General features: G+C 36.1%; 1 protein-coding gene across 1 annotated transcript in view; it reads right to left on the bottom strand.

Moving 5' to 3' along the window:
* Positions 1-3,031: 3,031 nt before the first annotated feature.
* LOC149802419 (uncharacterized) overlaps positions 3,032-27,551 on the bottom strand; it is a 50,478-nt gene continuing 25,958 nt past the window's right edge. Inside the window, exons 8-10 of the mRNA XM_089951626.1 lie at positions 26,059-26,207; positions 19,813-19,880; positions 3,032-10,644 (exon numbers count right to left, since the gene is read on the bottom strand). Of these exons, the coding sequence (XP_089807752.1) occupies positions 9,467-10,644; positions 19,813-19,880; positions 26,059-26,207 (1,395 nt within the window). The 3' untranslated portion in view covers positions 3,032-9,466. The remainder of the gene's footprint in view (positions 10,645-19,812; positions 19,881-26,058; positions 26,208-27,551) is intronic.

The raw sequence follows: 27,551 nt of genomic DNA, 5'->3' as shown, positions 1-27,551 counted from the left end.
CCATTTTAATGTGATATTCTATTTTACTTTGAAACCTCTGACCTGCTCCTTGGGTCATCCTCTTGTTCTTTTATGACCATCAAGATCACACCATATTTATGGTTCCCATGCTTTTCTAAAGATAAATTTCCAGGTCATTTCCAGGATGAAATTAATTTCAAGGTTCACATATGACCATTACTGAATGGAATAAAGAACATCTTAGACAAGAAAACATGCATTTTCTAAATCTAAAGATGGTTCTCTTTCAAGAATCTCCAAAACATCTAAGGCAGAAAAGATGATCATGTACAAAATCACAAAATGTAACACACAAAACAAGTTTGATTATATTCCTATAAATAAGCATGTAAAGTTGTTGATATGGTGTTTAACGCCATTTTTCAGCACATGATAGGCTATGCATAGTGGCCATTATTAATGGTGGAGGAAGAACCACCGACCCACAAGAAGCTACTGGCAAGCTTTCTTGCATATCCACATTGGCCGTAGTTTTATCTCGTCTTTCAGCAGATTAAAGACATAACAATCTTAATACTCCCAATTTCTGAGAAAATAAGTAATTTTCATATCCATTTCATTTATGTATCACTCTAACATTTAAAATTTGCTAGGCCATCTGGTAAGCAGCTACGCTTTGCCACCATGTTGGCCTCTTGTGATGCTAGAGTGGTTTTCATACCTTCCACATAAGGAAAGATACGGATATCTAGCTGACTTGAAAATAAAAGTCTACTAGACGAATCTAATCCACTGTTTGGACTGACTCAGCATACATGTTTATTGCAAGCCCCCAAATGATCCATACTGCACCATCCAAATATTCTTGTTAGAACTCGATAAATTCAACCCACAATCAGTTTAGTTACGACTCAATTGCGTGATCGTTTTGAGCGTCAAGTGGTGGCAGAGAATTCCCGGGGTTTTCTATACTTTCATCAATATTTGCGAAATTCCAGGAGTTTTCATGGTGGGGAATAATTTTTTTAATTCTCCTGACTTTTTCCTGATTTCCCGGTAGCATGGGAACCATGCATATTACTACTGCAGCTAAATGACTCTATTTTTCACTAAATATTTCAACTACTTTGGGAATGTTTGGTCATTTTCTACACACGATTAAATATTACTTTTTATCTTCATATACATATATAAATACTTCTTTAAAGAATAATAAAACAATCACCATCTTTGATCTTAAATTAAAAACTTTACCATCATTGATGTTCTTTTCCACCTGCATATCATAATGTAGATGTATCTGCTAATTAAATAAAAATATAAACTATAATCTATAATTCTAAGTTTGCAAGAAAAGGAATTGTCTATCTGCTGGCCTTCTTTATTTATTTATGAAAGACATGATACCAAAATGACTGTGCCTAAATGAGTTTCTTTTATTAATGGATCTAATAAATCCCAGTGTAGAGTCTTCCTCAACAAAAATGAAAAAAAGTAGGATACAACACATTTTTATGGGAATATTATAAATGTTATTCAAAGGCAGATAGATCAGACTAGTCAGAATTAATTGCTGAAAGAATACATTCTAGTTACATCACAATGTAACCAAGCACAGATTAGACATAGTCAGAATTAATTGCTGAAAGAATACATTCTAGTTACATCACAACGTAACCAAGGATAGTTCAACTTGGGCATGTATTGAATAAAAAAAGGAAAAAAATAATATGCAAATATGACTTCAACAACACATGAATAATCATTTCTTAAAAAAGGATTTGCAGGTTTTCTTGATGGACATGACAATGGAACTCGACATGGGGTCATTGGTAACACTACATGCTGATACCTCATTCCCATTTCATAATGGACATGATGACAACGTAACTTGACATATGGACATTGGTAACACAAGCTGATACCATACATATATATATATATATATATATATATATATATATATATATATATATATATATATGAAGGACTAAGAGTGTGATTTGACATGTAGCCAGTGGTAACGCTGAAGGCTGATACCATTATCACCATGAACATGATTATGTGATTTGATGTATCAATGTTAGTAACACAACATTATTTAAATAGAACAGCTGACCTGGTCACACAGTTGAGATAATTCTTGATGGAATCCATCCCTTGTAACTCTACTATATCCAGTAAAATGGTAAACAAAAGCGAATACATTGAAATGCAAAAGATTAGATCAGCCTCTTTTATCTACCAGTAAGTTTGGATCAGTGTGTGTGATTTGGATTTCAGTCATATCACTACGATGTCTGCAGTGTGGCAGTTTATAGTGATGTCCAGCACTGGGGCATCATGCCGCAAACATGTAGCATGATGTCCCACCCAGTCACATTATCCCGACACCTGGCCGACCAGTCCTAACACTAACCTTTCAATGCTGTGCGCCAAGCGAGGCAGCTGTTCATACCATTTTTGTAAGTCTTTGGTATGACTCGACTGGGGATAGAACCCATAACCTCCCGTATTGGAGGCAGATGTTCTAACCACTAGCCCACCTGTACGGTCAGTTTGGATCAGACTTTAATATCTACCAGCAGGTCCAATCAAGTTTATACTTATTTATTTAACAATGTTCTTTGGCCTGGCAATTTTCAGACCTTGCCATCTCATGCATACACATAAACACACCCTCAGCAGATGTTATTAAATACCAGTGTCTTCTAATTATGCCAAGTAATCAATCAAAATGGTTTGGCTTGGATGAATGGTGGCCAAGTGAGCTGTCATTTTGAAGACTCGTGGGCATTAGGGTCAGTGTGTGAAAATTTGGACTTGAGGGTGAATTCGGATTAGAACTGTTAAAGATGAATGCTTTATAGTTTGCTCATGTGATGTTACCCGTATCATTAATAAAACTTTCTTCTGGTTAAAGGATTTTCGTCCAATGAGCATTAACTTCTGAAAAGTACTTAAGTGTGCATGCATTGAATACATCTCACTGATCAACTTCCTGAATCCAGTGACCTGAAACATTTCACCCTGTACCAGAACACATACTAAATAAGTTTCAAGTAAGACGATCCTGTTACCATTTATTTACAACCATTACTGACATGTTAAGGGAGTGAAATTGATATGTTTTCACAAGTTTTTTAACCAGTATTTATATATGTATATGAAGATAAAAAGTAATATTTAGCATGTTCAGTTTTACCTGGCCTGCATTTATTTGAAGGACATTCTTGGAAAGATCTACTAATACCAAGTGGAACAAAAAGGAAAAGAGAAACAATATGCAGATGAAAATTGATAACACTCAATAAAAGAACACATACATTCAGGTAAAGAAAAAATGAGCAATAATGATTTATCATTTTGGAAATATAGAATAGAAAATATCAGAATGTATAAAAAGTAGGTGAAAGAGTTTCTTTAGAAAATCCTAGATTTTGTCACTCATAAAATATAAATAAAATTGAATACTTTACTACTGATTTCAAATAAATATGAAAATTGAATTATACAAACGTTAAATATTCTTATTTATCTATACATTCGACTCTCACATAAAAGGATCATAAGCTATTAAAAAAGAATTTCCTTTAGTTATGCCAAGAAAATGCAACAATGATATTAGATGAAACTATCTTAAATATGAAAAGAATAAAATGGCTTAAACAGTAGAAGCTGTTATATCTGGTGAAATGTGCATGAGATAGACTGCATCACATTTCAGCATCCCCAGATCCACCCCCAGATCCACATTAGTGGATAGGATTAGTGGAAGGACATCATTAGATGCTACCTCTGGGAGGAAACCTGTCCTGCTGGCAGACGTAAAACAAAATATAAATACAGTGACATTAGCTACTCAAAAAGGGAATAGGGGTATCAAGAAAACAGTTTCTTTTCTTTTAAAGATTGGGCAACTGTCAAAGGATGAAAATTAAAACTCCTTTTAAAGATGGGATTCCTGGAAATGAATGGTTCACCGGCCTCAAAAACTGATCCTCAGAGACCCCTGTTGCTTCTACTGGATGGACACAGCTCCCATGAAACTCTTGGCTTGTTACTTCTAGCATATCATTAGCATGCAGCCCAAATGACGGGGTGTTGAATCACACATCCACTAGTTTAATGTTCTAACAACACGAGTGGGTGTTGAATCACACATCCACCTGTTTAATGTTCTAACAACACAAGTGGGTGTTGAATCACACATCCACTAGTCTGATGTTCTAACATGAGTGGGTGTTGAATCACACATCCACCAGTCTAATGTTCTAACATGAGTGGGTGTTGAATCACACATCCACCAGTCTAATGTTCTAACAATGTGAGTGGGTGTTGAATCACACATCCACCAGTCTAATGTTCTAACAATGTGAGTGGGCACTGAATCACACATCCACTAGTCCAATGTTCTAACAATGTGAGTAGGTGTTGAATCACACATCGAGTAGTCTGATGTTCTAACAACGTGAGTGGGCGCTGAATCCACATCCACTAGTCTAATGTTTTAACGTGAGTGGGTGTTGAATCACACATCCACCAGTCTAATGTTCTAACAACGTGAGTGGGCGCTGAATCCACATCCACTAGTTTAATGTTCTAACATGAGTGGGCACTGAATCACACATCCGCCAGTCTAATGTTCTAACAATGTGAGTGGGCACTGAATCGCACATCCACTAGTCCAATGTTCTAACAACGTGAGTAGGTGCTGAATCACATCGACTAGTCTGATGTTCTAACGTGAGTGGGCGCTGAATCCACATCCACTAGTCTCATGTTCTGACACCTGAGTGGGCATTGAATCCACATCCACCAGTCTAATGTTCTGACACCCGAGTAACCATTTTAGGCTTAATGGAGATGTATGTGATGCATTACGAGTTTGGTATAATAATTTCTGAACAATTTTAGGTTTTAATTTTTTCAGATTTTAAATCAGACCCACACTCAAGAGCTTCATCTCACATGCATAACATAAATGTTCCAATTTTTAAAGTTAATTAGGAATGGTGATATTTATGTCTCTATATCCATACATACATTGGACAATATCATTCCTTGCAAGAGTACCTCCCCTTTTTTCCATCATTGATTAAACAGTTTGTTGGTTTGGGGTTGAGGCAGGGGGGGTCCATGTCCCATGGATATATTTCTCATCTCCTGCATGATGGAATTGAAATAAATCTTAAAACAATCTGTACATTAATTCGGAAGAATATATGATTATCATTCATTATGACTGCAAATGTTTAAATGCATACATACAATAAAATAATCGATGTCCAAGCAGTACGATTTTCATTTAGGACCAACAATGCCTTGAAAAGGTTGTAAAATCATTGAAAGTAATTTATACTGGGCTGTATTAACCTTGGTTACTCATTTGTCCATACCTTCCACTCTTTACATTGAATACAACCTCCTAGCATCAAATTATAAATTTTGTAGAGACATATATCTATATAAATTCATAATCATCCATACCTTATAGCAATAATGTGTGTATTACTCTATGGAAAGAAGAGTAAAATTAGCTGTAACTGTCTGTAGATATTTGTTGGAACAAAGATTTTGTCTGATCAATGATTTTAGGTTTTTCTGCTGGGTTATACGTGAAATTAAATTTCAAAATTTGCGTCCTTTTATAGGTTTTTTCAAGGTTTGAAAACTTTTTGGAGGCTCAAGACACTATGCAGTTACAAGATTATCTAAATGGCAAAGCTACCAACTGTCCGTTTTTCTTGTCTTTGTCCCATATTTTAGACCTGAATACAGGTGTATGTTTGCTTTGGTAAAAATCTGTTTTCAATTACCCAGTTCTGTTATTATAGTACATGTGTTGCATGTATGAAATACAATTGGTCCATTCAAAATCGAGGCTGCCATGCCAAATTTTGACTGCCAGCCGCCAACATATTGGCTTGCGCAGTGTGTCTACTGCTATCACTGTATCTCATCTTGATGATGTCGAAAAGAAAAGCAGAAGAGTCGGAATTTTCTCCAGCAAAGAAAAGAACGCGGAACTGGAAGGACAAGTATTCCGTCATCTTTAAATTTGTGAAACCATCTCGTAAAGGAGAAAACTTTGCATTTTTCAAATTGTGCAACTGTGATTTCGCTATTGGGCATGGAGGCGCCCATGACATAAAACAGCATGAAAAAGCTAATAAACATCAACTTGCTGTTTCGTCATCAACACCACAGCCTGAACTGAAGTTTATACATACCAGAGAGAACCTTGACGTAATTCGATCGGAAGTTCTTTTTACTAAATTTCTTAAAGAAAGGAACCTTCCTCTTTCAGTTGCTAGTGAGGCTGGCGATTTGTTTTACACACTTTTTCCAGACAGCAACATTGTCAAAAATTACTCTTGTGCTAGAACGTAAACAGTGTCTATCATCAATGAGCTGGAAACAGACAACCATAACGACACTGTGAAAAGACTGAAAGGTGCGTAGTTTTAGACCTTCTAAATTCTTATTTTTACTGTGAATTATGACAATTTTATTTTTAATTGCCAGAAAGTTTGCAGCCCCATCCCCCGCACAAAATTATTTTTTTACCTCTACATTTCCTTCTGTGCTGTATTGTTTTGATACACTGTTCAACCAAACACTTGCATAAACTCAACTTTCCTCAGAGGAGGTCAAGGATACTTTTTATAAAATTATTACCTTTTATTAAAATTAAAATGCACATTTTTAGTAAATGAAAATGAGATGCTGATTTTTGTGGTGAGCCTGATGCATACTATTTTTTCTTCATTTAAGAGAGAATGTTGCCTTGTCAGATAAATTCAGCCATAGTGGACAGAGCTCAAGAGGAAACAATTTACAATTAATTGTGAACCTGTTTTAGATTATTTAGCGACAGTTTGGGTAATGTATCTTTCAGCCTAATTCTGTTTCTTTTTGTTTTCATTTCCTAGATGGAGTATTGATACTGATGGAGGAAATGATTTAAACAGCCAGCTTTATCCTCTTGTTGTAAGATTCTATGATCATACAAAAGAAAAGATTACGACTGAATTGCTTTCATTATCAAGCTTGAATACGAGTACATCAACTGGGGAAAACATCTTCAATATGATAAGCAATGAACTATTGCAATTGGGCATACCATGGGAAAATGTCATCGGATTTGTATCTGATAATGCATCAGTAATGATGGGTAACAAGAAACGGTTCATTTCTTTTATCATAAGGAAGCAACCAGATATTTTATTGCCTTCGGATGTTCTTGCCATCATATCAACTGGCAGCTGATGCTTTACCCATAAGAATGGATGAACTGCTAATTGACATTCTCTATTACATGGACAAAAGTGCAAAGAGAGTGCACAGTTTCAAAGAGTTACAAAATCTGTATGAAATCAAAGTGCATAAAATTATAAAACGTGTATCCATCTCCTAGCAAAGCAGAAATCCAAGCCAAGAACTTCTACCACCACCTCTGTACTTTCAGTAGGAAAGAAACCCAAGACACCTCTTCCAGCACAAAAAGAATCACTTCTGAAATGTTTATTTAGTAGCCCAATGAAACTACAAGATACCTAAAGTTGCTGTAGATGGTGGTTCAAAGGGGAAAGTCACATGTGCTCTATCTTATGACACCAAGTCAACTTCAGCGCAAAAGTCGACTATGAAACCTCAAGCTGATAATCATGACCAGAAAAAATGTGGCAAACAGACATCATTAAAGAAGATGAAGCCTCAACCATTGGCAAACAAGAGCTTGTCAATATACTAATGATTGATCAACAATGAGACAGTTGCACATGCACTTTTCCTTAAGTCAGTAATTCCTATGTTTGAGGTCAACAATGTGCTATTACAGGGCAATTCTCCACAAATTTATAAGTTACAAGATTGTCTGATGAATCTTTTCAAAGACCTGGTCTGCAGATTTATTAAGCCCGCATTTATAGTTGGGACAAATGACATCATTACCCTTGATTTCAATTATGAAAATATTATCGTGAAAAATGAGGATTTGAATGTTGGACAGTGTGTGCAAAGACTTTGGAAGCCTTAAGCACCAGGCATCGAGAGTTTTTCAGTGCTGTGAAGAGATATTTCATAAATGCTTGCACCTATATGCAAAAGAAATTCCACTTAAAGGATGAGGTTCTGACACATGCCCGAGTTGCAAATATTAGTTCAAGGTTAGTGGTCTCTTTTGCAGACTTCAGGTTCTTTCTCAAGAAATCTTCCATGTTATTGCTTAAAAAAGATGGTGAATCTTCTTCTGATGCTCAGGACAAGGTTAGAGCACAGTTTGCCTCATACCAGTTCAGGGCAAGCTTAGAGCACAGTTTGCTTCATACCAGATCAGGACAAGCTTAGAGCACAGTTTGCCTCATACCAGATCAGGACAAGCTTAGAGCACAGTTTGCCTCATACCAGATCAGGACAAGCTTAGAGCACAGTTTGCCTCATACCAGATCAGGACAAGCTTAGAGCACAGTTTGCCTCATACCAGATCAGGACAAGCTTAGAGCACAGTTTGCCTCATACCAGATCAGGACAAGCTTAGAGCAGTTTGCCTCATACCAGATCAGGACAAGCTTAGAGCAGTTTGCCTCATACCAGATCACGACAAGCTTAGAGCAGTTTGCCTCATACCAGATTAGGACAAGCTTAGAGCACAGTTTGTCTCATACCAGATCAGCTCCCTGACTAAAACAATACTCTCCTGCATTAGTGTTGATGGACTGTGGAATCTGATGTCAAAGATGAAGAATTCATGTGGAGACTTTCTTTACAATCGTCTGAGATATTTTATGTTAGGACTTCTTTTTTTACCACACTCTAATGCTGATTGTGAGAGGATTTTTAGTTCAGTAAAAAAAAATCTCACACAATTCAGATCATCCATGAAAGATGGTACATTGGAATTCAATAATGATTGAAAAGACAAGGTGTGGAAAAGGCTCATACAAACATCCTGTGTCTGATGGCTTACTCAGAAGGTGCAAGTGTGCAACACATGCATCTATGACATTAAATAATTAAGTAACTTACTAACCTACTTTAGTGACAGTTGTAGATGTTGTAAATAGTTATATATGCAGTAAAAGTTTAAAAATCAATATTTCTTCCTGAAAATCAGTATTTTTGTTATAAGCAGTCAGTAATTTTGTAGTTGGATGTTGGCAGCTATGAAATGGCAAGCATAACATGATTTAAAAATAAAGCATCCAATGAATAATAGAATAAAATGACTGAATGTCTTTAATTTGCGTAGTTCACATACCTTCTCCAACGCTATGCTAAATTAACGATAAACCATGTTCAAAAAAGCATTTCTTGTGGGGTCAGGGTAGAATGGTTCATAATTTTTGTCAAATTGTTAAAAAGCTCATGCAGCACCATTCACTGAAAAGGGACCATTTCATACATCAAATAAATGAATAAGTCGGATTAAAATAGAGATTGGTAATTTGTTCAACTTGCAAAAGACAAAAAAAAAAATGTAAATCCAAGAGAAAAGAAAACATTAAAAAGTGTTCTTATTGTAAATCAATCTCGAGTCAATAAGGTTGCCCTGAGGAGGCTGGTTGAACTGGTGCACTCGAAGAGGACCCCCAAAACCATGGTTGTCTGCATTACCAGTCTGGTAATTTTGCCCCCTGTTGGGTACCTGTTCAACAGAATGGTTCATCTGATTATTAAAATTCCTTGAAGCACAAAAGGAATCAGTTAATTGACCATAATTACGAACTGGTTGTTGATATGTATTTCTGTCCTTACCTACCATGGGCCTATCTAGGGAAGGTCCTACAAACTGAAGTCCTGTATCCCTACCTAGCATGGCCCTATCTGGGGAAGGCCCTGTAAAATGAGGTCCTGTGTCCCTACCTAGCATAGGCCTATCTGAGGAAGGCCCCATCAACTGAGGTCCCATGTCCCTACCTAGCATGGGCCTATCTGGGGATGGCCCTGTAAAATGAGGTCCCATGTCCCTACCTAGCATGGGCCTATCTGGGGATGGCCCTGTAAAATGAGGTCCTGCGTTTGAGTCAGGATAATTCTGATATGTGCCTTGGTGCATTTGTCTGTTGTTATTTAGATCATGTCCTTGCATTTCAGCCTGAAACCTGTTACCTCCAAAAGGAGGCTGTCCGATGGCAGCTGAAGATTGATTATGGCCTGTAAATAGAGAACCTTGTTGGTTTTGGCTAAAACGATTCCTCTGAGGTTGTATTTCACTTTGAGGTGGAAATCTATGCTCCATATGACTCAGGTTAGGTCTGAAGTTTCCCATCTTTGATGGATGGTCTTGTCCCAATATTCCCATCCTAGGTGAATGGTTTTGTCCAACCTGAGGTGGCCCTAAGTTGTTTCCTATTCTGTGCATCTGACCTCCTGAATGGGGATCCCTAATACTGGAGAAGTCATTCTGTGGTCCTCTCATCTGAAACTCAGCTGGGCGATTATTACTATTGTTTGATAAAAATGGTTGATTGAATCTAGAAGAAAAAGATGGAGATCCACCAAATTGGAAACCAGGACTCCTGATGTCACTTGTCTGTGGCCTCCACTGATTACTTCTATTCCTTCTAGCAAAGTGCTGTTGTTGTTTTCTGTCGTGATGATGATGTTCTGGTACATTATGGAAAGGATTGACCTCGGACTCGCCAAGAAGATTGCTGTATCCTTGCTGTGGTTCCCCATCTGTGAATAAATGGATATCTTTTAAAATCGTTAAGAGAGAGAGAGCGAATTAACTTTGTCTAAAGCTAAGTACCGTATATATTTGCTTAAATGGCGAGTCAAACTGCAAACAACACTGATCCTGATGTGCCATAGCATAATGTGCATGCAGGTCAGGGTCTATATAGTTTGTTCTACTGATTACTCCTAGCAAAGTTGGATTTGTCTTATAAGCGAGTATATACAGCAACAGAAAAGAGAAAAAACCAACAAGTTTTGTAAAATTGAACAAATAAAATCTAAAGTGAAAAATTATAAACAGCAGAATGGCAAATGAAATCCTAAATAGTCCTAAACGTTTTATCACAAGTTCAAAACTATAGAGTATTCCCAATGAGTTCCAGTGGTGTTCTGAATGATGTCCAATCAATTGTGCTGATGTGCCAATAGTCTTGAAGTATCACATTAATATAATCCAAAATGTTTTTACACAAATTCACAGCATTCCAAAACAGCTACCAAATCCTTAAGTTTGAAAATTTTGTAATTCCAATGAATTCCATGGTTATTCCTTACCCTAAGTGTAAACAATTCACAAACCTCTGAAACTATAAATTATAGAAAATGTTAGCTACTGTGCATAACCATTTTTGTTTTCAAAGTAATCTTGAGCTTAGAAATTTTGACCCCGTAACTGATAGGATTTTTCGTTTACCCCAAGTGCAAACACCAAGCTTGGTAATTGTAGACAGTGGACTGTATGAAGTGAAAATGGATGGACAAGATCACAACATTATGCTCTTCCTTAAGGTGGGCATAAAAATAAAAAACTTTGAATATTTGGTCATCTTCATGTACCAATGAATGGTTTTTGATTTACAGACAAAACAAAATCATGAGTCCCTTACTGAAAGTGTGTATGTGTCTGTGTGTGTGTGTGTGTGTGTGTGTGTAACATAAAACAGTCAAATAAAAGAAGCTCATCAATCTATCTATGCCAAGTTTCCAAGGGTGTGAATAAAATCCTTTGAAATGAAAGTACTTACATCAGTATCATGATTGTATAAACAAATGTGCCAAGATAAATGAAGCTAAATGTAATAATTTCAATGAAGCATGACAATTAGTCAAAGGTGATCGCAATGAGCAGAGCACTCCTCATGATCTACCTGTATGATTTTTGCAAGAGTACTCATTTTTCATTTTTGTATGAGTGCTCATTTCAAATAGGAGTATTCATTATCCACTTATAAATGACTTTTGCACGAGTGGATTTTCCTCTTTCAACAAATTTAAATTCCAAAGAAACCATGAAAAGGGTGCGAGACATTATCTGAAACTACAAAATGAATGACTGAACAATGAACAATTCACTTCCTTATATTGTGTCTTGGTGTTTTGTTAATTCTTTCATACTCCTATTACACCCATGAAACAAATGTTCCAATTTAAAAAAATAAAAATAAAATAAAAATTAAGTGTTAATTATACCCCCCAAGAATAAGTCGACATTAAAAAATATGATTTCACACTAAAAAGAGAAAATTAGTATCTCTGCTACATCAATTTATCGTGTCTAGATAACTGTTGCCTGAGGGTCTCTAACACCGCCTTCCACAAATTTAGATTTAAGTTTTTATCAAAGAACCATTTATCTTCTTTCAGTCACAATCACCTTTGACCATCTGATCCCTATCTTGATAGACTTATTCAGAAAGTCTGGTTCATGCATGCAAGGCAGAATTATTGTTATTGTGTTGAAAGCATTTTTCTTACTTCAGTTACAGTGATGTTAACCCTTCGACCCCCAAACTGATTTGCCTTTCACTTTCCCCAGGTGCTAAGTGCAAGCCATTCAAAAATTCTGGTACAGTAGTCCCCCTCTTATAAGGCCACCCCTAATGCAGCAGGAAAGTGGCCTTATAATGCGGGTGGCCTTTCTAGAGGGGGATGACAAACGTGAGTAGTAAATACATATGAAAAAAGTCACAAGTGCATTTAATTTTAAATATTTAATATTTTAATTAAAAAATCACATGAATAATGTGAAATAAATGTAAAACAAACTTTGTCATCATTTGCAAAAGAATGCTATGAATAACCATTGATAGTTTTAAAACTGTCTTTATAATTATGTTACAGTTCACATCATCTGTCACTTTGCTGGTATCACTCTAAAAAAAAAAAACCAGTCTCGCCACATTAAAAATATCCTTGCTGTCATATCCCATGCATATTTCGTTTAGTCTTTTGTTCCAATCTTCGACAACTTCATTATTAACATCAGCTGATTTGGCACTAATGACAGAACTCTTGATATTGTGTCGCACTTGAAATCTGTGCAACCATCCGTTACTTGCGGTAAAGTCGTCATATTCCAATTCAACTGACAAAATTTTTGCTTTTTCTTGTCTTTCAAATCAGCATACAAACGTCTCCTGGCTCAAACGATCTTCCTTTCTCCGTCCATTTCACCTTTCCACTTCTGCAGAATTGTTTCATTATCTTTTACGATATTGTTTATCTGAGTCTTCCTGACGTTATTTTTCTGCGACATCCCCACCCCGTTAAATAACTTTCACGTTCTCCTCTAAACTGAGAATTTTTATTTTTCTCGATGACATATTGATCTTTTTGCAGTATGTTATTCATGTTGCGAACTACAATACTGATAAAACAATTTTGTATGCATCTAAACAAATTGCCGTGTTTTTAAATGAAGTGATCTTGTCACGTGACTCGTTAGTCGCAGTCTGGTACCCTATTGTTTTTATACATTTCTTTACACTAAGTGAGAGAAGCCAAAACGGCTTCGATATGTACCATTAACATCATGCAGATTTGACCTCGCGGCCGCAAGGATTCGTAATTTTGACAATTATTGTCAGCAGTAATAGCCACTGATTACCAAAGTGAACAAGCTCAATATCTTACTAAGGGAAGCCATATAGGCTATTAAACCATTTTCGTGCTGACTTGGGTATTGTACATCGATACTGCCACTTCTCAGCTGTTACTACTGTTCGATAATTGTAATCTTAACAATTATCACAGTGACTAAACCGGACATCTTATGATAACACAGCAGTAAGGCTAATTGGATTACATGTACGTACCCTTTTGTATGGATTAAAATTTGAGTCTTTCTCGGTTTTTATGGAATAAATTTGGCTTCTCGTGAGGCGTAAATGACATAATATTAACCTTAGTGGTAAATATACTTTACTCAACACTTCTTTCAGTAACGAAAACCTGACATCGGGAAACAGAAATCTGATTACTTAACATACGTCATGAATACAATACTGGTTCTGGATACATATTCAAATAAAATGCGGCCGCTTGTGAGGGGTAAATTTTACAATTTTGCACTAATATGCTGGCCGCTGGTCGCGTTAGGCGGGTGGCCTTTCGCGAGGGGTACTTTTGAACACAAACTCGTCGGTGCCAACGGATTCTGGCCGTAAGGAGTGGGTGGCCGCTGGTCAGGGGGGCCGTTCAAGAGGGGGACTACTGTACAGTCTGTGATGCAGAACTAATATTATGCAGAAATTTCTTTCTGTCAGTGCACTTGACTTTTGACCTTTTGAATCTGAAATTGATACACTTCTTCCTTACCTCATGTGCAGGCCATCCAAAATAGTTTAGCAATAGTAGACGAAAATTTTCCTTTAAAAAATATGTTTCTTTGGTAATACTTACCCAATCATAATACTTTAGAAGAACTATTACTACTACCTCGCATATCCAGTCTTCCTAGATATTACTTTTAGCTAAAGGGAGTTAAAAGTTGTCTGCTAACCTAGGTGGTGGATGGGCAGAATGAACGATAAAGTCTAAGAACCTCTCAGTTACTACTGGAGCAGAAGGCATGCTCTTTATGGATGTAACTGCAGGGAGGCCAGGAAAGTGTATGTGTATTATGACTGGTTATGTTGTCTTGAAGAAACATATTTCACTAGGAAGAATGGGTTTCTTCTTTAAATTTGTTACCCAATCATAATACCTGAGGAGAATAGGTAAGAGGCATACATGTCTACCCCTGGCGAGGAAAAAGTGTAATCCACATAAAAATTCAATGAGCATATGTACAAAATGATTTATTTATCCCTCTGGACTTTTACCATCAATTATTGCTTCAAGCTTTAAAAGCAACAGACTCTCATATTGCATTTCAAAACACATACCAGCAGAGACTATGAATGTTTTGCATACCAGCAGAGCACTAAGTGCTGGGTTACAGAGCCTGGATCTGAATTCAATTTTAGTTTGTTAACAATACTGAACAATTCCTCACAGTCAGCATTAGAATGGTAAAGAACCAATATTCCTTTCATAACCTGACAAAGAAGAGGAAAATTATATCTTTCAGTTATTGGGTCTTTTTTCTGGGAAATAAGATGAAAAAATCAACTCCGTCCACATGAAGTACATTTTCAGGTAGAGTATCAACTTGATACTTCAGGAGTTCTTCTAATTTATCAACAGCCTCTGTGATGCAGAACTAATATTATGCAGAAATTTCTTTCTGTCAGTGAACTTGTGCAACATATGACAGAGGCAACCTGATATGTACAATGATGGAGACGTTTTGCAAAATATAGAATGCAACTCTTTTATGAATTCCAGTCATCACTGATGCAGTATCAGCTAAAAACCCCATACAGTTCTGCTAACTTATGTTTACTCAAAGCATTATCAAGCAAATATTTTAAAAATTCTCCAGTGGAATCTACTGTTAATTCTCGTAATGAAAGAAGAGCACTCTGACTTTGCCCTTTTTGTTGTCAAAGTCTCTTACATAGACTTGGTACAACATTTTGTCATAATCACTACTCCTGTCTGTTACAATACTAAACAGCTCAATTTTCACAGCTTCTACATTTTTAAGTAAAATATCTTCTACTAAAGACCTAACAATATCAAATGATTTTGTTTTTGCACATGCATATTATCTGCAATTCTGGAATCAGGAAACATCCATACAGCCATACAGCTGCTATAAATAGACACCAAGGTCAAAAGTTGAAAGTAGAAACCAGCTTGTTTCTTGGAAATAGGGCAGCTGCTATAAATAGAACGTAATACTGTTAGGAAACTGCATGCAAGTCTACAGACAAGTGTACTCTTATGTCGTAGTTACATAGAAGCCATCTTTTCTAGAATATGGTCTGTGGGATTAATGGAATGTTAACAAAAATGAGAAAAAAAATTATTAATTTTTTTTGGGGGGAGGGGTATATATTGAAAATGCGTAATCCGAATACACTTATGCATAAGGCGTAATTTAGTGAAAAAAAGGTGTAATGATTATGCCAAAAGCATAATGGTTGGTATCTATAAAGAGGTGGAGGGAGGTAAATCCTCTTACCCCAAAGATACCATCTCCAGTCCCCTGAAGTTTGTGAAACACCTTCTAGGTAACTCAACTGGAGGGGACTCCATCTGTACCACAAATCCAGATGTGAAGCCGCATCTTAAGAAGCTGTCGATTGACCTGGAGGGGAGACCTGTTGAGCTGTGGATATAGGTCCATCCAGATCAAGCTGGACCCTTTGGGCTTACAGATCTCGGAGGTAGGTAAAAGCTAGAGAATGTGGACTCCACTCTCATCCCACAGCCTGAAATGATGTTGGTTAGTGAACAGTTGAGAACAAATGCTAGGCCAGTGGCAACAGAAGAAATGTGTAATAAGTTCATTTATGCTGGGTTATTTCTCTATATGCTGAGTGAATAGCTCACTTAATACAGCCTGTGCTGATATATCCTCCTGTCCTATTTTGAGAGGTACAATGAGGTGTGATCTCCCTCGAAGCAGTAGTTCTGTTTTATTCAGGTACCACTTCAAAGCCCCAACTCAGTCTTGTAGGTGGCCTTTAGCTGATTTGTTCAGATAAGACAGAGGTTTCATAACCAAAGTAAGGTTGCCTGCTGAAGGAAGTTGGTTCTTGGCAATGAAAGAGGATGCCTTCATGAGTAAGAATGACCCGACTTGTCAGAACTGCATGTAATTCATGTCTGCTGATAGGGCATGCGTTGCACTAATTCAGCTTGCAGTTGCAAAAGCCATGTGGAAGCAGGTTTGGTATGAAAGGTGCGGCAAAGATGCCACTGTGAACAAAATTATTCAGATGGTACTGGGACGGATTATTCCCTGTTGACAAGAAGCCCAGCCTGGAAAGCAGTATAACAAGGATTATTGTCTTAATTAGATTTAACTCACCTGATGTTTCTACAAGATATCATCCAGGTAACTGGATGTTGCTACCCTAGAAATGGTCCAGATATGCACCATCACTTGATTCATCATATGAATGCAGACCCTAGGTTTAATGTCGAGTCCCAAGGAAGTGCCGTGAATTGGTATACAATGATGTAGGTCAATCACAGTAATGTCCAGGAAGCTTGTGAACTGGGATACAATGGTACGTGTCTTTTAGTTGATACTGATGGCAAAGTTTTCCTCTTAGATGGCATTCCAAAATGTGCTGTGTTTCCATTGAGAACCATGAGTGAATTGAATGAGGGCACTAAGGTTGATGACTGGAGGCAAAGTGTTGCTGCCTTCTGGACCAAAACAATTTTATGCTAAAACTCTGGAGGAGCATTGGAATAAGCGATAGGAACTCTTGGTGCTTTATCCGCTTTAGCTTGCAAGAACTGTGAGCATCAATGCTTGGAGTTTCAATAGGATGGATTTCTGAGGTTTGTGTCCTATGTGTGGCCCTTAGGTCCTTTTACTGATTTCCCATACTATCCCTGGACCAACACTGTGGTTGCCAGGCAGGGAAATTGGTCTCCTTGATGGCTTGTTTGCAGTCTTCTTCAATCTGGCCATTAAAAGGATGGTTAGAGGATAAAGTCTGTGCTCTTAGCTTGGCCTTATGGTGGTCCTAAGGAAAATGCAGGCAGAGAGCACAGTCGCATTCAGCCAATTGTAAATTTGAAGCATGTGGAAGAAGAGAAGCTATGTTGGAAGATAGCCACAGAGACAAAGTCCAACATCCAACCTGAACAGGTGGTCTGAGGGCCTTTTCCTTACAAGTAATTGCCTCATAATGGATATCATTGCTCCTACTTTGTACATATCTAAAACAGTGCCTCAGTTTCCTTTTATATGAAGGTTTTTGTGTGACACTTGTACAGATTTCTGTATTGCTTCCCCTTTGGTCAGACAAGTACAGGCATGCTTTATATCCATGATTTACTCAGGCATGTCTTGCTCATGCATGTTTCTACTGGAGACACTCGAGTCCTGTTTATAAGCATTCCATCATATTTAAAGATCACTTAGTCACTCACATGTGTAGCCTATGTGACTTCATAACCGACTGTGGGAGGGCTGGATTTGTGAGGTAGTAATAGTTCTTGTAAGGTATAATGATTGGGTAATGTATTTAAAAAAGAAATTGATGAATTAACGTTAATGTGCATAAACAAAATTGAAAACAGACAGACTATCAACATCATAACCAAACACTTGTACTACACAATGAGTGTACTGAGTACTACCTTGACCAATAAGGTACACTTGTACTACACAAGGAGTGTACAGAGTACTGCCTCGACCAATAAGATACACTTGTACTACACTCAAGTGTACCGAGTACTGCCTTGACCAATAAGATACACTTGTACTACACAATGAGTGTATCAAGTACTGCCTTGACCAATAAGATACACTTGTACTATACAAGGGGTGTATTAGGGTTTCTGGTAACTGTTTAACAGTAACAGTAAAACAGCTGTTTTTCATCCAAAATCAAAAAACAGTAAACAGCTGTTTTTCTTCTGTTTTACTGTTTCTAACGGACATTGAGACATTGGATTTTGATGCTCTCAAACCTCTTCTGAAGGCAATGGAACCTGTGAAACTTGCTGTTGAGAATCTAAGTCGAGAAGATGCGACGTTGATGAGTGCTGACACAATTTTAGAATTCACGTTCAACAAGCTCTCTAACCTGAATAATGACATTAGTACCAAGCTCATGGAAAATTTGAAGTGTCGTGTTGAAGAGCGATTGAACAATGATGTCACGAACCTCCTGCGCAGTCTCAAAGATCCATCTGTCGCCCCGTCAAAAACTATGCTAAATTTCGCAGGAAATCTAGCGTCTCGTCTATTTGAAGTCAACAATGTAGAAGATGTCGTCAAACAGTCGTCAAATGATGCTCAAAGTGTGAACTTGTCTCTTCAAGATGAATTGAATTTGTTGCTTCAAAAAGATGGATCATCAATTGCAGTCGGAGGGCAAGACAGTTTCAAATGGCTCAAGTCCGAATTCACGCTCTTCAGGAACTCTGGCCAGCACACTGAAAATCTCCAGAAATTGTACAACACAATTCTATCCATTAAACCGACATCAACGGACGCTGAAAGAGTTTTTTCGGTCGGTACGAATTTCTGTACAAAATTAAGATTGCATCTCTCAGACAAGTCGCTTAATGCACTTGTATTCTTGAAATATTATTATAAGAAGTAAAAATGTATTGATTTAGAACTTATCACGAAAGATATATAATAAAACGGTGTTCATCACAAAAATAAGCTACTGATTGCAAAATTAGTGAAAACGTGGAAAAAACAGTAAAAACAGCTGTTAACAGCTGTTTTCTGAAAATTGAAAACAGTAAACAGCTGTTTTTCAAAAATGACTGTTTTTCAGAAACCCTAGAGTGTACCGAGTTCTGCCTTGCCCAATAAGATACACTTGTACTACACAATGAGTGTACCAAGTACTGCCTTGACCAATAAGATACACTTGTACTACACAATGAGTGTACCAAGTACTGCCTTGACCAATAAGATACACTTGTAGTAAACCCTGAATAAAAATGCCAAGGCAGACATCTTTGTCAAACTGGCACCAAAAAAGTCTAATTTAAGTGGCAAAAAGACATAACTTAAACTTTATCAAGATCTTTTTGATCTAATTTACTGTGCATGAACATAGGACATGATACCTGGTCAGATAAAATAAAAATGTCTGTAAACTTTTGATGGCAGTTTTGTCACTTTATTTGGCTATACCATTCCAAGGAAATAAAGGCTATGTGCCGTTGCTAAGAGTATTATATCTTCATTGTGTTAAACATTACTGCATACTTTATTGTATTAAACACTACTTTATTGTGTCAAATAGTAATATTGCACATGTTCCTTCTCCCCAATAAATTTAGGTTCCTTACCTCTTGGTGGCCACTCCTGACATTGAGCAAACTCCATGGAATCTGGCTCTACCTTCACAGTTGTATTTCTGGAAAGATAACAAATTGGTGATAATTTACGTCTCAGAATACCCCCCACCACCACCACCACCTGGTTTTAAGTTCTAAACTGTTAAGTTAAAATTTCTGACATGTTGTATTATACCTACAAGGTACCCATGGAAGGCTATTTCACACTTTAGTAGTTACCCACAATTTGAATTGTTACATGAATTTCCACTCAGAGAAACCAAAGCACACTGGCAGACACTTAACAATATTTTAACTAGCTAATTACCTAAATGAGGTGTACATTTTAATGGAACAGCCCTTCATAAATTTTACCTTAATGTAAAGGTATAATGTTATGTTTAAGGTCTTCACATTACAGAAAGCAAAAGTACATTTTTACCTGTACTATATAAAAAAAATCCCTTGAAAAGAAAGATTTTCAAACACCTTTCTATTAATGCCCTTTAGTGAGGATTTCTGTTAAATCCCCATTCCACTAACAGATCTGCCAACCCTGATGAGACCATCTCAGTAATGCAGTTGATTATGTTCTGTACGATTGACCAGTTTTCAGTAAGGTGTAACCAAATATCAATAACTGCCATTGTAAAGATAGAAAACAGAATTAAAAGTTTGTTGCAGCAACAATAAACATTATGTTCAACTGAAAAGGTTGTAAAGTATGTGTAGACTTTATTTACCACTAGTACAGTTGCACAAACTCTAGTTCCAAACCCTATGCAGCTCAATGGCTTGTTGCTATCGCTCAACACAATTTTTGGAAATACTTTTCCAATTCACATGATCATATCACCCACCACGAGACGTACTCAAATTGGCATGAGATATCCATTAAATATAACTGTGTCCTTTCCAGCTTTTATTCACATGAATCTGAATGCTCCTTTTTTATTCTTTTGTGTTGATTATTAACATTTTTCTAGAAGCTTATTTTCCCTTTCGTCTTAAACATGCATTGCTTTCTGGATACCATTTTTAAATTTTCTATAATCAACAGTTCGATCATGCAGATGCTTTGCATGAACAAACAGATGCAGCTTAAAGCATCTGGGGTGCTGCTGTAGGTTAGTCTGGTTCCCTAAATAATTTCACTAATTCTAAGACGAAACCCAAATTCAAATAAAACAGGGATGAACCAATAATCCAGATTTTTCATCAACGATCATTTTCCTTTAGTTTTTGCTAGTATGCCGTTAAGTCTGTATTTTAAGGGTAATTTTCGTAAGACTTATGGCAAAATCATAAGGGTTGACAGGTCTGCGCTAATGCCCACTTCCCTTACTGAGGATTTCTGTTAAAACCCCATTCCACTAATGTCCACTCCACTTTACTGATGATTTCTCTGTTAAATCCCCATTCCACTAATGTCCACTCCCCTTTACTGATGATTTCTCTGTTAAATCCCCATTCCACTAATGTCCACTCCCCTTTACTGATGATTTCTCTGTTAAATCCCCATTCCACTAATACTCACTTCCTTTTACTGACAATTTGTTAAAACCCCATTCCACTAATGTCCACTCCCCTTTACTGATGATTTCTCTGTTAAATCCCCATTCCACTAATGCCAACTTCCTTTTACTGATGATTTGTTAAAACCCCATTCCACTAATGTCCACTCCCCTTTACTGATGATTTCTCTGTTAAATCCCCATTCCACTAATACCCACTTCCTTTTACTGACGATTTATGTTAAAACCCCATTCCACTAATGTCCACTCCCCTTTACTGACAAATTATGTTAAAACCCCATTCCACTAATGCCCACTTCCTTTTACTAAGGATTTCTGTTAAAACCCCATTCCACTAATACCCACTTCCTTTCACTGAAGATTTCTGTTAAATCCCCATTCCACTTCGCTTTAGTCATAATTTCTCTGTTAAATTCCCATTCCACTAATACCCTATATGCTTCCCATTACTGATAATAAATTTATACTATAAACAAGTCCATAGGACATGAAAGTTCATGTCTGTGACAAGGATAAATACTTCTATTTCCCAATAATTTCTGTTTTAGTTTTACTACAAATATGTTCACAAAACATGAATATTGCTTCCTGTGACAAGGATAAATGCTTTTATTTCCCAATAATTTCTGTTGACATTTTAATATATGTGTCCATGGGATATGAAAGTTCCCACCTGTGACAAGGATAAATACTTCTATTTCCCAATAATTTCTGTTGACATTTTAATACATGTGTCCTTGGGATATAAATGTTCCTACCCATGACAATGTCAAATACCCGTATTTTCCCAATAATTTCTGTTGACATTTTAATATACGTATCCATGGGATATGAATGTTCCTACCTGTGACAATGTCAAATACCGGTATTTCCCAATAATTTCTGTTGACATTTTAATATACGTGTCCGTGGGATATGAAAGTTCCTACCTGTGACAATGATCAATATCACTTTTTCTCAATAATTTCTCATGAAGTTTTACAATAATTGTGTTCATAGGACACAACTGTTACTGCCTGTGCCCTGTGACAATGTCAATTACCAGTATTTCTCATTAATTTCTGCTGAAGTTTTACAATAAATTTTACTATAAATTGTTTTTAGGACATGAATGTTCACGCCTGTGACAATGATAAATATTTCTATTTTCCAAGAAAGTTCCTGCCTGTGTCAGAGATAGTCATAAACTTACATCTGTCATCCATGTATGATATTACAAGATCAGGAATAAAATAAAGCTGTTTTGGGTAAAGCATCTTTTTCTCATTATCCAAAGTTTTCCCTCAATTTTCTTGAACATGGCATAAATAGTGATGCAATTGTGAAATTAACAAGAAGTCTAACCAAAGCCAAATAACCGATATGACAGCAACCATTTTATTATGGATTTAAGGGATCTTATATTCCTTTTTATGTGTGTGTGTGTGTGTGATTTGGATTTTTAAGTTTTTTTTTTAATTCGGTCATACTGCTACAGTGTCTGCAGTGTGACAGTTTATGGTGATGTTTAGCACTGGGGAATCTTGCCAAAGACATAGTATCATGTCCCACCAAGTGAAATTCTCCTGACACCAAGCTGCTCATTCCCCTTAGTGCTGAGAATCAAGTGAGGCAGATGTTAATACCATTTTTATAAGTCTCTGATAAGACTCTGCCAGGATTTGAACCCATGACAACTTGCATCTGAGGCAGAGGCTCTAACCACTTAGGCCACTGGAGTGGTCTTCCTTTTTATGAATACTGCCATTAAGTTTACTAACTGCATGAAGTTTTATAACACCAGACAGGCCAACATTCTAGACAGTGGTTGGAGGGTTTCTTATTTTGGGAAAATGTGGTTAAAAGGTAGGTCATTGTTCCTGACCTTGACAAGTGACCTTCATCATCAATTAAAAATGATCTCATTAATACATTAAATGGTTTATGAATCTCTTGTTGAGAAATAGATGATTAATATTTCTTTGAGTAAGCTATGGTATTTAACACTGATGCAATTTAGTGCATAGAATTAGCAATAAAACCTGTTAATTACACAATGATACCTTGCTAAGGCATTTTTAAACTCCAAACACTTCCCCAAATTAGAATTTCACCCTCTTTCTGTACTGGATATTCAGAGTAGGAATATGTGAACATCATACATTCATCTGACATAATGTAACCTGGCAGCTATGTACAACACATACATACTAAGATGTTAAAATAAACTGCTGTGGTGGACGGATTAGAGGTCAATTTGACACCATTTCATTTAAAGGTCTTCTGGGGGAAAACCCCATTTCAATATGAAACACCATTCTGTGGGCATAGTGATGAAAAGATTTTCAATACTGTCAACATGGCAGCCATATTGCATGTATGATAATTGGACAATCTAGCTATCATAAGAAGTATTTCTGTAAAAATCCCATGTGACCATCCATTTGGAAGACAAGTTAACATTTTCCAGATGGTCACCACATGGCCATATCAATGGTCATTTTGCATCACTGTCATTTAGGAATTCTTCAGGTCAATGTCAAATGACTTTCAATTTGAGAGAAGTAGCATTTTCAAGATGGTTGCCATGGTAGTCATAATTATGTCAGCTTGGTACTGTTTTAATTTAGGAGTAACAAGACATCAAGTCTTTTGGTGAAAACGCTGTGATGATATGACTTTTTTTTTTAAAGAAACAATATCTTCAAGATGGTTGCCATGAATATCTGACTGGTACAATTTCCATTTAAGACCAACTAGACATCTTTAGAAATCTTACTTTCGGTGAAAACAAAATGCTGAAATGACCAGCCATCTAGAAGAAATAACAAAATGCTGGATTTCAAGATAGCCACTGTTGCTGCCATTTTCTTTAGGGCCAACTAGACATTAAATGTCTTTCAGTGAGATGCCATGTTCATCTGACCATTGACATTAAATGTCTTTCAGTGAGATGCCATGTTCATCTGACCATTGACATTAAATGTCTTTCAGTGAGATGCCATGTTCATCTGACCATTGACATTAAATGTCTTTCAGTGAGATGCCATGTTCATCTGACCATTGACATTAAATGTCTTTCAGTGAGATGCCATGTTCATCTGACCATTGACATTAAATGTCTTTCAGTGAGATGCCATGTTCATCTGACCATTGACATTAAATGTCTTTCAGTTAGATGCCATGTTCATCTGACCTCTGACATTAAATGTCTTTCAGTGAGAATGCCATGTTCATCTGACCATTGATCTAAAAGAAGTAATGGCAAGATGTGCAAGTTGTGCCATTTTAATTTAAGACAAAGTAAACACCATAAAAATTCTGGTGAAAATCCAATATGGCTTTTAATTGAAGAGTACCAGTGCTGTGGCAGTTTTGACCTTGAAATCAAGATGGTTCTTTCTCAACCTGAGTATAAGCTATCATCAAAGTTTTGAAACTATAGATGATGGACAACGTAAGAAACCATATTTCAACTTTTTGCCAGTGTTCTGTATCTGTGACAGTTTCATCTGAAAACTGATCCATTATTCCTTATTCCAAGTGCACACCATTTGATAACTATAGATGGTGGTGAACTCAAGTTGTCACAAGTAAACAATTCTCCTTCTTTCATGACCTTTGAGCTTTTGACCCCCAAATCAATAGGGTTCTTCCTTACCCGATGTGTTAGCCATTCAAAAAGTGTTGTAACTGTAGTTAGCAAACAACTTCTTATGCAGAAATGAAATTGGTTAAAGAGACAGATGGACAGCATCCTATGGCAAACATACAAAAATAGAAATGGTATTGCAATGGATCCAAAATAACTGTAAAATAAAAAAGTTTCATTTATTCAAGAAAATAGAACCATGACTGCTGCTAAAACTCTCTGCATACTTTGAACATGAATACCTGATATTACTGAAAATATGACTGAAAAATTGTTAAAGCTACATTAAAATATCCAAATCACACACACAACATTTTCTTCCTTTTTCAGTGCCAAAACCTCTGATGTGATGGGATGGCCAACAACATGATATGATTTGGCAGTTCACACGTGTACTGTTCAAATGACACGTATAAACAATCACACCGGAAATATGATGTATAAACAAGGTAACTGAATGTTTGACTGAATAATTTAACTATTGGCAATCAAATATGGTATATCTGATGACAAATTTAAACTGAAATCTCAGTGAATATAACTGACACTTAGAACATTACAGTTTCATATATGTCACATCAGGTAGGCTTAAGACCACAAATATCTAACGAGTGACCTTACTTCAAATGGGATATTTCAGCAAAAGACTTGCTACATGATACAATCTGTACAAGGAACTATCATGTGCAATATAAATTTACTTTTACAACATCCTTTCAGTTGCAATTTCTATTTTTTTTTACATTGCCCTCTTACACACTCATCAGCAGTACCCACAAATCTCTTTCCCAGTCTTGTAAATTTCATCCGCTCTGACCTCAGTTTCATTTGCCTCATAGCAACCACTAATGCTGATCCCATGGAGATGTTCTTTGTGATTGTATACAGAAAGTCTAATGGAAATCAACTTGTACAAACAGAAATGGAAAATGCCTCAGTTTAACAACATTAGTACATATATAGCCATTACAAAAAAAAAAAAAAAGCTGCTATTTAACAAATGCCAGATTTACTGGTGACTGCAACAGCTTGTCCTTTGAAAAAAAATTGAGAAGAAAAACAAATTTTTTCCTGTACAAATATTTTACTGACTTTTGAGTCTTCTCCCTTTGTCTGTTTCTTTTTTTTTTATTTTCTGGCATTTGAACGGTGTCCTCAGTTCCTTCCTCTGTGTTCATGTTCTTGTTTCGCTTTTTCTGTTTAGCTCTCTTCTCCTCCTCATCATCAGAGAATTCACAAACCTATAATTCAAACAGTTTTGATGTTTAATAGCATATTCTGCTAATCATTTATACTAATCGTATATTTGACTTATCTAGATATGTGTTCCATGATTAAGTCTGATCTACCACAGTTCCTGAAATTACTAAAATCATGGTTCCCCCACTTTTCTAAAGATAAATTTCCAGGTCATTTCCAGAAGGAAATTAATTTTTTCAAGGTTTACATATGACCATTACTGAATGGAATGAAAGAACATTTTAGATTATAAAACATAGATTTTCTAAACCTAAAGATGGTTCTCTTTCAAGACTTTAAATGATCTAAGTCAGAAAAGATGATCATGTACAAAAAAAACCCCACAATATATATCACACAAAACAAGTTTGATTATATTCCTATAAATTGGCATGTAAAGTCATTTCAATGTATAGAATATAAATTCTAATTTTATTTTGCTGACCTGCATTGTGTTGCTATGTGGGAACACCATAATGAACATAAATTACTTTTGTTTCCTTTCAAAACTTTAATGCTATAGAATTTTATAGCAATATATATATGCATCTTATAGAAAGCAAAGATATCCTATTACAGTATTAAAAAACAATAAATGCAAATAATTAGAATCTGGTCTTGTAACAAAAAGAGTTTAACCCTGAATTTATCTGTGCCAAAAAAACAAACAAACAAGATTTTTCAAACAACTTAATTTCCTTAAGACAATCTGATAAAAGTATCCATCATTTAAAAAACATTTTCAAAAAGGGTTGATTTCAATTTTGACAAAAGACCTTCAAAATTATATACTGTTGTATAAACAAGGACTGAATTTTTTTTAAAATCAACCTGTATTCTTGGAATTTGTTAAACCAGTCCCCAAACAGGGACTCCTATGATTTTTTAATATATAATACAGGGGACAACAATTTCTCATTTCAGCTCAAATGTTCATCTGTACAAACTGAAAACATTTCACACTGATGGATCAGCATCATCTGTACAAACTGAAAACATTTCATATTAGGATGCTATCTGTCAAATGTGTTATATATATTTAATTTAAGTATTTGTTTGTTAGATTAATTTTTTTTTTATTCCATTACATGCTATTGTAATGTAATATTGTTTACTGGCCTTGATTTTTTTCAGAATTAAGTTCAGTTCTGTTTGACTTGATTTTTTAAAAATTTATTTCATTGATGTAAATACCTAATAATAGAAACATTGTATCTAGTTGCTGACCTTAAAATCATTGATAGTTTTGGTACACAATTTTTTAAAATATTTTGTTATTTTCTTTGTCAGAATAAGAATCAAGGTCATACTATGTAACATGAGGCACGTGTTAATTCGTAAACATA

This window comes from Sinohyriopsis cumingii, chromosome 3, assembly GCF_028554795.1.
Source record: "Sinohyriopsis cumingii isolate HCF-2022 chromosome 3, ASM2855479v2, whole genome shotgun sequence".
In the NCBI taxonomy this organism is placed as follows: Eukaryota; Metazoa; Mollusca; class Bivalvia; order Unionida; family Unionidae; genus Sinohyriopsis; species Sinohyriopsis cumingii.
The sequence above is the reverse complement of the archived record's forward strand: the minus strand, read 5'-3'. Positions and strand labels throughout refer to the sequence as shown.